Genomic DNA, 12,204 nt, shown 5'->3' on the forward strand with positions numbered 1-12,204 from the left:
ACTTTATGGATCTCATGCATGCTACTCAACCCATCCATGAAAAAGAAAGCATAAATCTTAGATCTAGCATGCATTAGAGATAAAGGCATGAGCTTTATGACTTACAAAGGTCCAAAAGCACAACAAGATGATGAGGTAGGAGCTTAAATGCCAAAAAGGATGAACCCAAGGAGTATTCTTCTTCTTCAAAGGGCCAAAACCCACCAAATAAGCTCTTAAGGTCACTAATGGAGGCTACGAACGTTTTGGGCAGGAAGGAGGTGATGGAGGTTGTGGGTATGCAAACCCTAGCCTCCCACTTCACTTAAATATGGAGAAAAACATGAGATTAGGGTTAGCCTGATCTCACAACGTGAACACCTATGTGTCACGTCGTGAGCCTTAAAATGGTCACGTGTCTCCGCCTAAAGTCACGTCGTGAGAAACTATCTATCACGTCGTGACTCTCTTGAATTTGGGTTTTTCATTCTTAAATAGTTCTAACATTTAAAAGATCGAGTACATGCAATAGATGTTACACCAGTATTACCAAGCACCAACAAAACGGTGTTGGGGCATTTAATTATAGTCTTTGACACACTACCACCGGAATTGTTAACAAATGAAGAAATACTTACTTATTCATATATTTATACACAAATGGTATCTAAGTACACCATATACACACACACACACATATATATATATATATATATATATATATATATATATATATATATATATATATATATATATATAACAAGATTGTTAATGATCAAGGTCATATGAATATGTTTACTTTATATATCTGTGGACTTCCATCAGTGTCTTTCATGCACCAGATTGTCCATGTATGCTTGTTTTATATGTTTGTGAAGTCGGTTTATCTTAGACTTCCAACGCATCCCCACTTAAACACTCAACACACTACATGGATTCCACAAAAAAAGATTTTATTTTTCTTGGTTTGTTGACAAATCAAACTCCCAAAACTTGTGAAACACAAATAAGGATATGTACTACAAAATGACTAAATGAGGCCGCTGTCGAATGGGGTCGCTTTTTAGCATGGAAATTAGCCACTTTGAGATTAAAATAAAAAAGACCATGTTGAAATATGATAGGGTTTGAGAATAATAAACAATTCATATGTGTGCATTCAACCCTTAATTCTTGCATCTATGTTTTCTCTAATTGAACATACAACTTTTGAACATCAAATGGAAAACCCTAGGAGGTATATGCTATTTTTGAAAATCATATAACTAGGGTTAGAATACATACCTTAATTGTTATATAGAAATAACAATGAAATCATAGTCTTCTTGAAACCTTGAGAGCAAGTGGCACGCCTCTAATGGTTCACACACAAACTAAACAAGAGGATGAGAGAAGAGAGAGGAGAGGAGGCTTGAGAATTTCAACTATTCCTCAAAGGAATCAAGTGTCCGAAAATGAGAAGGGGTAAGGCCCTTTAAATAGTAAGGTAGCTTAGAGCCAAAGTTAGGGTTTTAGGAGGAAACCCTTATTCCTTAGCTTAAGGACCAAGCAAGCCCATGAACTCCCATCCAAGAGCCCTTGACTTTTAATTAATTCAAGTAATCTCAAAATTAATTCCAATAAATTTCTGATTAACTATTAATTAAAAAATATGATTTCTAGTTAATATTTTGTTTTCATAATACATTAATAAATCAATTATCTTAATTTATTATTCAAATAATAAATTCAACCTCTCTCCAAAAATCATCTTGTTTAGTTGCTAGTTATGAGTGCAACTCAAAAAGACTGTGCTGCTATCAATTCAAGTATATACCAATTATAATTATGGGCTTAGACACCTAATCCAACAAAATAACACACTGAGAAATCTCTTCCTTATTTAATCCTCCCCGTGCCAATTGTCCATATTGGACATGATCATTGTGATATATAAAGGACTAATAAAAGTCCAAAGTTTTTAACGCGTAATTGGAAAAAGCCCTAATATTTTTTTATTGCTATGGACACAACTTTCTCGCAGAATTATCACTCTAGACCACTTAACGAGTTTTATGGTTAACTTTGTTATCTTTTTTGCAAAATCAGTCCTAAAATTGAGTTTGAAGTTTAAATTTGGTCCCTGTAATTTGCAAAAAATTACACAACATGATTTCTGAACTTTATTTTTCGTTTTTTATATATAATTTATTTATTTCGTTTATTATATATATATATATATATATATATCAAGGTTGTAAAAATCGTTCGACAATCGACTGATGTTAAGGGATTAATTGGTCTTGGCGAAGATTAATCGTGGATTAATCGGGGACCATAGATTATTAATAAAATATTAAAATTAGTCAAAGATTAATATATTTTAAGAAAAATAAGTACTTCAAAATTAGAAAGTAAGAGAATTTGTAATTTGAAAATTTGAAAATACAAAAATATGAACATTTTTGTATAATATTTGAAAATTTTAGAGTTAAAAAAAAATTAATTTTTTGATTTTTTTTTTGACTTTTTTGGCTTTTTTTTTTTACTTTTATTGACTTTTTTTTTACTCTTTTTACTTTTGTTGACCGATTAATCCCGTCAAACCCGATTAATCCCTAATTTTCGTCAAACACATTAATCCTAGTCGGTTGGAGAACGTCAAACGATTAATCCACGATTAATCCCGATTTCTGCAACAATGATATATATATATATATATATATATATATATATATATATATATATATATATATATATATATATATATATACACACACACTTTATTTATTTTTGTTTTTTATTTACTCTAATATATTCATACATTTTACACTTTTTGTATTCATTTTAGTTTTTTTCATATTTCTTTTCGTATTATATTTTAATTTTTTCGTGTTTTTTTTTTTAAATCGTATTTGTTTTCATTTTTTTGTATTTTTAACTTTTTCTTGACCTTTTTTAAGAAATATAAAATGTATTAATATATTAGAGTATATTACAATTTTGGTAATTTATAGTTTTTGTAATTTTTTTATTTTTATTCAAGTAAAGAAAATAGTTATATTTATATTTGTAATTCCGGTCCAACTTTTTTTTTCTTTAGTGCTATTATACTTTTGTTACGAAAAAATGAAAATTAAAAAAAATAGCTTGTTTATTGAATATTAATGTTTCAATGTGTGATATTACTTGCAAATTAAAATATATTTCTATATGTGATATCAATAGTCTAAATTCAATATAATATTTTTCAATTTGATAATAGACTAAAAGAAAGAACAAAAGAAATAATAATAGTCGGTCTCTATAAGAAAAAAACTTGTTATAGTATTTTATATTGAATTCGAGTTCATTTACATGAATCAAAATAAATAAAAACATTAGAAAAAACATAAATAACTAAAATAGGAAGAAAAAAAAAAGTAGAAAACAATAGTTAAAAAAATCAAATTGTTGAAAAATAAAGTAAAAAAATGAAAATTAATAAAGTATATATAAAAATATGTGTGTGTGTGTATATATATATATATATATATATATATATATATATATATAAACGAAAATAAATAAAGTATAAAAAAAACAAAAAATAAAATTAAAAAACCATGTGTAATTTTTTACAAACTACAGGGACCAAATTTGAACTTTAAACCCAATTTTAGGACTGATTTTACAAAAATGTTAACAAAGTTAACCATCAAACTCATTAAGTGAGTTACAGTGATAATTCTGCAAGAAAGTGGTGGCCATAACAATAATAAAAAAAATGTTAGGGTTTTTTCCAATTACGCGTTAAAAAGTTAGGATTTTTATGAAATTAGTCCATATATAAACTAGGATATATACTACAAACTCATATTTACAGATTACGTATATTGTTTCCCTGTGTAATTAAGATACGAAATTTACATGTATCATACATTTTGTAAACCCATATATGAGTTTAGAATTAGGGTTTCCAATGTGCGATGAAAGAAAAACTGAGAATTAGGTTAACATAATGATTCATTTCGCAACAGGACACCCATTTTGAGAAAGAGCAAAAAAACACTGTTTCGTGGATTTCGCATTACAATCAAGAATGTGGGCATTTATTAACTTTAGGCTATTTTTTTAAAATGCTTAAAAATAATCACATTTATTTTTTCTCTTTAAAAATTAAAGCATGTTATAGATTTAAACAGCTAGCCATTGATTACTTTGATTATTACAACTTCAAAAAAGTTCATCTTAAAAGTTAAAACATCATTGTTTATGATTCAACTTACTACAAAAGACAATTACTTCCCTGAAATTTTTATATTTAAAAAACTTTAAATAAATATTAGTCCACATTTTAAAAACACGATAATTGAAAACAAACTTGCAAACTGTACTCCCAATCTACTTTGGGATTAGACTAAGAGGAGTGGCATGCACCATCACCCTCACTAGCCTTGCTAGCATGTAGGTACACCACTCCCTGGCAATGCCAAGGAGCCTCACTAGCTTCCACACACTGATTCACCAGCGAGAAAAGAGAGAAGGAAAGAAGGGTAACGAGAAGAAAGAGAAGGAAAATGGTTGTTGGTATGTTTTGATTGGTCCTTTTGCTTTTGTTTTTGTTTTTTTTTTTTTATTAACATCAAAGGGTTATGATTGGTCTTTTTTTTTTTTTTCTAAAATCCAAGATGTACATGTGTTTATGATAAAAACTTGTAGTTACATGTAAAAATATGATTTAGCAATGCTTAACACTCCCAATATAGGCTTATAAATGATACATTAAAACCCCTTCCCCACCCGACCTGTTCGTCTTGCCAATTCAGGCATTGTAATTATTCTACTCAAAGATTTGTTGTAGAAACCATAAAACCATGATTGATTTAGGTAGTTTTGAGTTACTGCTGCTAGACTTTCAACAAAAAAACTATTTGTTTCAACTTTCAATCAACCACAACCACAAGGAAACACGAAAACAATGTGAAGACCCCAACAAATAGTAACCAAATATTCACGAATGTATTTTAAAAATGATGATTCCCATACATTACAAGTATGTATGTATGTATGTATCTCCCTCGAAACACAATTACCACGCACACAATTCCCCTATATTTTCCTACATAAAAATAAAAATAAAAATAAAACCCAGCTACCACTGCTATCACTACTACCACTACCAGCCACACATTAAATTTAGATGTGCCCAAAAGCCCTCTCTCTGTCTGACTCTTTGTACTCAGCTCACCTCACAATTAGAGAAAAATTTGAGCCATCTACTTTACTAGTTTTTTTGGGGATTTTAAGGATCCTAGGTAGCAGCAGAATCACACTCTGCCTGCCACAAGTAGTAACAAAAAGAAAACAAAGGAAGAAAGGAAGGAAAATTAGCTACATTCATAATATATCAATTAGTCTTGTCTTCTATGAGTCGACCATTTCATCTTGAATCTCATTGGGGGCAATAAGTCCAGGAATGCTAAGCATTCGCTGTCTTTCTCTTTCTTTTTGAGCAGCTGCTTCTTCTGCATATAGATCCTTGTTGTCCTGTAGTGCACAAACCAAACCATCCATCAAATTTTTTTTTTTTTAAATATCATAATAATTCATAAAACATATTTATATATTATCACAGTCATTACCTGTGCTGAAAATTCTTTGGACTGCACAAGGAAGTCCCGTATGTGGTTCTTAAATGTAGAAAGGTCGGATCTCGACTCAAACAGTCCATTCACAAATTTTGCAACCTGAAATAATTACACATAATGATATCCATCAGATATCTAAATATATAAAAAATAAAGAAAGTTAATAAACAAACATGAGTTTTAATTTTTACCTCAGATGCTGGAATATTGGGAAAAGAGGCACCAAGAAGCTTAATAGTGTACTCTCTCACAAACATGCCATTGTTTGGATACGGATACGAAACAGTTGAGGCGTCCCATAAAGGCTCAGTCAATGAGCCGGATTCCACCTACAATTAATTGCCATGTCAGCATATATTTATTTACTTGAATATGATTCAAATACAAAGTAGAGTAGAGTACCAGGCAGAATAAGTGCTGTAGCACCAACACATGAAGCTTAAATCCCGGTTTATGGAATGTGTCCGTCAGCACAGCAAATATTTCTTGCACAATCAGCACAAAGTAAGAGCGGTAGAACTGATTACAAAACTCCGACTTCTGCAAAAATCAAAAATCAAACAAACTTTTTATCTAATCAACTGTTTGTATGTATGTAGTACGTACCTGAAAGTTTTTAAGCATCTCCAACAAAAGATTAAGCCCAGTTTCTGCAATGTTTCTCTCAGTGTGTCGAAAAGCCCACATCACAGAATCCATTACCAGCTTTAATTGCTGATGGAGGACAAAAAAGGTAAAATTACTACTAATACTTTAATATATCATATAATCATATAAAATAAAAGGAAATGAAGACAGACCTCAGGTGACAACAAGATTAAAGCTTGAAAACAATGAGTGGCAATGGCCCTAAGTAATGAAAAGAACTTGAGTCTGTGTTCAGGGTAATCTTCAAAATTCTTGGTTATCATCTGTAATTGTTAAAAAATAGATAAGTCATGGAATTTGGAACCAAATAAACATGATTGTAAGTTTGTAACCTCAAGTGTACACTGGAAAACAGCTTCGAATATACGAGGAACATCATCTATCATTGCACCCTTGTACCTACATTCAAAAAGTTGATAACAATTCTTCTAACCAAAATATCAAACATTGGAAGAAGAAGAAGAAAAGATTAAATATATACTTGTTTATAATTGTGGCAAAGAGAGACAAAACTTCTGATTCTCTAGCATCAGGCAAGTTTCTTGCATAGTCACCAAGCACCGGATCCATCATTGGGGGCACAAATTGCTTCCCAATCTGTGGTTGATCTTCAGCCTTATCCAGAAATGTCTCAATCAGCTTAAGGGTTTCCCTCTTCACAGACCTGTTAAGTGTTAACACATATATCATATGATTTTAATAATTAAGTTAAAAAGGTCATGCATTTTGCAAGAATACCTCAAAAGCTTCACATAGGATGTTTTAGAAGCAAAGGGCCCCCCTTCAGCAATGCCAGATGATATAAGTTCACTGTACATTCTGTTCAATGCATTTAATCAGACAGTAAGCAAGTGTTCATTACTTGATGGAACATGCATGTAATTAGGGTGAGTAGCATACTTGTAAACATTAAGCATGTCCAAAAAGATTAGAGTTATTTGTGGTAAGAAATGTGTTCCAAGTGCAGTGGCAGCACTTGTATTTGTCTGCAAAAAACAAAGACTGTATTAATAAAATTAAACAAGATCCAATTAGATATTATATTCAGTAGTATAAACACAAACCTGCAATATGTTAAGCACAGTCCTAATAACATCTTGATCTTTCAAGAAATCCACATTTCCACGTGCATGTCCTATGATTTCCACCCATTTCTGCACACAGCAAACGTATGTATCATGAGACAGACAGACACAATATTAAGAAATCCAGATTGAAAAATATCCTTCTTGAAGAACCCTACCCTACCTGATTGGGAAGATCCATCAGCCTCTGCAGATACTCATCGCGTTTTGTTGCCTCAGATTCTGCTTGAATCATATGACCAACCTACCATACCAACAACATCAAATAAATATTTTTGTATAAATAAATAAATAAATAAAACTCATACTTGAGACTTACAGATTCATAAAACGTATGTATCTGGTGAGGCTCAAGGTCAACAATGGTTGTTGGAAGAGTTGTAAGAAGTTCTGAAACAAATGGCTCATTCTCTCCAACCTGAAACAAACAACAAATTCCATCATCTATCCTATCTTTTAAGCAGATGAAATAATAAACAATAGAATATATGTTACCTGGACTATGACAAATTTGCGCTTGCATTTCTGTACAATCTTCAAAAATGTATCACAAGCCATATCCTGAGATCAAAAATAAACCAAAGTTGGAACAAACAATATTTACATAAACTAGAAGGAATTGAGTATTAAAAAAAGATATATAACCTGAACTCCTGGATGTGTTTCATGCATGAACTCAAACAACTTGTTTACAACTGTTTTCAAGAACTTCCAATGGGCCCGCAAGAATCTTGGATATTGTCCAACAACATACCTGGTGGTTGCAAACAGTTCCAACCAATTAATTTCTTCACCAATGCAATATATTTACAAAATCAAGGTTCGATTTATAACTTTTTTTTAAAAAGTACAAACTGTAGACAACCATACATGATATTACTCGCGATAACAGCTTTGTTGTCCTTTCCTTTTGTTATTTCACAGAGATTCAGTAGATCACGAATGACCATAACAAGAAACCTATTCTCCTGTCAAACAAGAACACATCAGCAAAATGCAATAGTTTATTATTGTTGTACATGAGAAATATACTGAACACCAATTAGATGCATACCTGGTCTTCCATCATGGACCCTGAGATAGATCCTATTGCCCAACATAGTGTATTCAAGTTATTCCAAGTCCAATCCTCACCATTCAACTGTTTACTCAGTTTCTTCAGCATCTGGTGACACACAGGAATAAAAAGTATAAATAAAACACCATGTCATTGTAATCCTAAATGTCATTTGCACAGAATACTTATTAAATCATACCTGTTTTTCAGTATCATCATGGTCAAGATGTGACAAGTAGATAAGTGTCTCCCTCATAATCTGCAAAAAAGTTGTAGCTTATGAGCTATTCTATTTTCCTTATTCTACTTGTGCAAGAAATCTTTATATTTTCTCATTTAGCTTAAATAAGCAAGAAATCACCTTATACTGAACAAGGACATCATTGTCCTTCAAGGTTTCACGAACAATATTCCCATTTTCATCCTCCACAATGAGAACCTCTTCAGGCTTTGCCATGCGAGATATCATAAGTAATCTTAATTTAGACATGGGCCCCGCATAAAGTTGCCTTCTTTGCAACAATTGTGTCCCAGGCCCATCAACCATACCAAGCAGTGGCATCTGCATTGCAAACATAATTATTTTCAAAAAAGAGACATAATATACGTACAATATACATATATGCTACAAATGACATGACATACATGCAACCCCATCATGTTTGCATTTTCAAGATTGTGGTTTGCCTCAAAAAGCTCTAACACAAGTGAATTCCAGTAATCCAAGCAAACCTGTTAAACACATCAACAAAAATATCAGATCAAACAAAATGTATTTTACATATTGAATTACAGAACAGAAAAACAAAAAAATAATAATAATAATACCTTAAAAACCTCCGTATCATCAACATATGAAATGTTTATAAGATACTCCAACCCCATTAAAAGTGAATTGATATTTTCTTGTGTGGACTCCAGTACACGAATATGAAACTGCATGCAGAAACACCACATCAGATGTTAAATTATATAAAACAATTAGAGCTAGCATGTCCCACATACATGAATAAAAAGACGAAAAAAAAACAAATGCTTACCTTGTAAAATGAAGTGAAAAACAATGCCAGATTTTGAATAAATGCCTGTTCCTCACTAGAGCCATTTGCATATGCATCAGGTATATTTGTACTTGTTGGAAGAACAGTCTAAGGAAAACAGAAAATACCATATAATTAAATTCATTAAACACAAGCCCAACAATGAAGGAAAAGATGGAACATACAAGTAAAAAATCAACCCATTAAAGAAAATTGCATATACCTGCAACTGGACCATAAATATGTTATACATGTTTACATATTGCATATTGTAGAAATCCCCAAAGTTAAGAGCTGCAACCTGTGCCAATAAGTTAAACCCAATATAATTATATCCATTACATAAAAAAGTCAACAACAACCTTCACGAAATGCAAAAAAAACATGCATTACCTCGGTCAAACACTGAAGGGTCAGATTCCGATATGATGGCACAGGAAAAAACTTAAGAAGTGTTTCCAGCTGTAACATGTATAATAGCATCAATTGCAATTTCATAACAAATGTAACCACAGTTTTATTGAGGAGATTAATAAAAAGAAATACACACCAGTGGAGACTCAAAAATATAGCCCAAAGGGATCCATGAAAGAAAAGCATGCAAAGTGGCTAAAGTAGCCCTGATCAGCTCAGTTCTTTGAGATGCTGAAAGTACATATAAGCATAGCTCATGAATGAGTTGAAACTCGCTGTTCAAAGATTGTTTCAGCTCTTTTATCTTCTGTTGGGTCATTTCACCCCTTGAAAAGTCAAACACCTCCTCACTTAAAAGCTGTGAAAAATAAAGATATATACATAACCATATACACTAGAACAAATATAAATGAAAATAGATCTTATCTATCAAACATACTTTCAGTATAGCCATGCAATTCTCACAGATCGTTTCACTTGTTTTTGCTGCTGTAACCAAATCAGGAATGAAGCTTCGCCACCTGGCTGGCCACTCATGCTTCAAAATCTGCATATTCATTTACAAATCAATTATCAAAGTGAAACTTAGAAAAGTAAAACATAAAAAAAGCAAAAAAGAGCTCACCTGAACTAGAATAATGTTAAGTTTATTAACATATAACCTTTCTTGGCGGAAAGAGCCCTCGTTGCTTGAAAGCTAAACAACAGAAGAAAACTTTGAATTAAAATCTTATGTGACAGAAACAAAGAAAGAAAACAGTGTCATGAAAAGTGTAACTACATCACTCACACCTTTACAATAACATCAGAAATGTAGTTTTTCATTCCATCTCGTTGCTCAACAGGCAATACATTCCACCTGTACTTGATAACACCTTCAAGAACCTGTACAAAGAATATGAAGTCGTTTTCATATGCTTGAATACATTGTATTGTTGAAAGGTATTGAATGACAGAAGTCAGAAATAATGGACCTGTAAAGAGAAGAACTTGGTGTTCAAGTTCTGTGTGTTTGATAGGATGTGAACCACTTGAAGCCACATGTCTGGATTATTTTGCAACTCGCGCAGTATATGGTCAGCAGCAGTCCTCTGCAATGTTACAGGATATAACAAATAACTTATTTGATAGATTGAGTGTGTTTGGAGAGATTTAGTACTAACGACGTATCAGCAATTCAAATTACGACTTCAATTTTGTGATGATTACATTTTTTTCTTAAGAACTTCCCATAGATGCCCAATAAGCATAACCAGAAAAATTAATTACTTCACATGTATTATAATGGAGGCAAAAATCTCAAGGTAGTCCGTTCGGCCTAACAATTGAGTGTGTACTGATCGAATAATCCGGATACAAGCAGAAACAAAAACAAAATCTATTTTTCGGTAAAAAATTGCTACTGATATATGTATGGATAAGAAGAAATGGAAAAAAGCGTATAATGAATGGGGCAAACCTCCTCTTTAGATCCAGTGCCATAAAAGGCTGCAACGGTAGCATCAAGTAACGCAACATCAATCGGCTGACTCAAGTCCCTAAGCTTCTCCGCCGCCATCGCAGAGGGATCAAGTAAGATTATAAAGTAAAACCCTAGTTGAAACTGTTGAGTCGGGTTTCTTAAAACCCCTTGAAAGAGTACGAACGAAACCCTAGAGTGTACAAAAGCACGAAGACCGAATACCCGGATTGTAGACGGAAAAGAACAAACAAGACAGCTTCAGATTGAAGCACGAGAAAGGGTAGAGAGAAAGATCGATGTGAGAGAAAGAAGTAGAGAGAGGGAGACTTTGAAATTGCTATGCTTCCCTCTCTTTTTATACTGCTACGAGTATACCCACCTGGGGTTTGTCAGTTTAGGCCTAAAACACTGCGAGGGTTTTGAATATGAGGTAAAAGAAAGGGGAACGACTGACCAGCCATGGCCCTTTTTCCTCTTTAAATACACAACGCAAAGGTCTCTCTAGAATCCCCCCAATTGGGGATGTTTCAACTTTCGACCAAGCACTCCACCCACCTCTTTTAGCAATTTACTTTTTTCTGTAGATTTTAGTTGATTTTGCATTTCATATTTGATATGCTCTTGATTTGGTAAAAGATTTATGATAATTTGTTCCAAACAACTATCGTACGAGACGTGTTTATAGTATGATTATATTCGAACACGATGTCCAATGTTTTGTTTGAGTTCAACGAGTCTTCGTTTATTTGGATATAATCCATAATCGGTAAAGGATGTGATGACGACTTGGTAGAGAAAATGGTAAAGAAGTATGCCACAATTTGTATTCTCATTTTGTGACATTACAATGTCACTTCCCATTGAGGCTTATCAGTGAAGTTAGGTGTAAAGTTAGGTGTCAACCTTGAGG

At 32.4% G+C, this 12,204-nt stretch overlaps 1 protein-coding gene across 1 annotated transcript; it reads right to left on the reverse strand.

The window, feature by feature from the left end:
* Positions 1-4,937: 4,937 nt before the first annotated feature.
* LOC145135694 (protein EXPORTIN 1A) lies at positions 4,938-11,756 on the reverse strand. Its single transcript, XM_079069946.1, has 30 exons — positions 11,292-11,756; positions 10,807-10,923; positions 10,625-10,717; positions 10,458-10,529; positions 10,272-10,379; positions 9,969-10,190; positions 9,812-9,880; positions 9,642-9,719; positions 9,419-9,526; positions 9,207-9,314; positions 9,024-9,110; positions 8,740-8,940; positions 8,578-8,637; positions 8,376-8,486; positions 8,192-8,289; positions 7,967-8,075; positions 7,817-7,882; positions 7,641-7,739; positions 7,485-7,565; positions 7,301-7,390; positions 7,137-7,222; positions 6,975-7,055; positions 6,718-6,900; positions 6,569-6,635; positions 6,389-6,499; positions 6,195-6,302; positions 5,991-6,128; positions 5,780-5,917; positions 5,583-5,687; positions 4,938-5,487 (listed from the first exon to the last, which is right to left on the reverse strand). The coding sequence occupies exons 1-30, from the start codon at positions 11,388-11,390 to the stop codon at positions 5,365-5,367; spliced, it is 3,216 nt and encodes a 1,071-aa protein (XP_078926072.1). The 5' UTR covers positions 11,391-11,756; the 3' UTR covers positions 4,938-5,364.
* Between the last annotated feature and the right edge of the window lie 448 nt (positions 11,757-12,204).

The sequence above is a fragment of the Lactuca virosa genome, chromosome 9 (genome assembly GCF_052849685.1).
Source record: "Lactuca virosa cultivar CGN04683 chromosome 9, Lactuca_virosa_CGN04683_v6, whole genome shotgun sequence".
Lineage (NCBI taxonomy): Eukaryota > Viridiplantae > Streptophyta > Magnoliopsida > Asterales > Asteraceae > Lactuca > Lactuca virosa.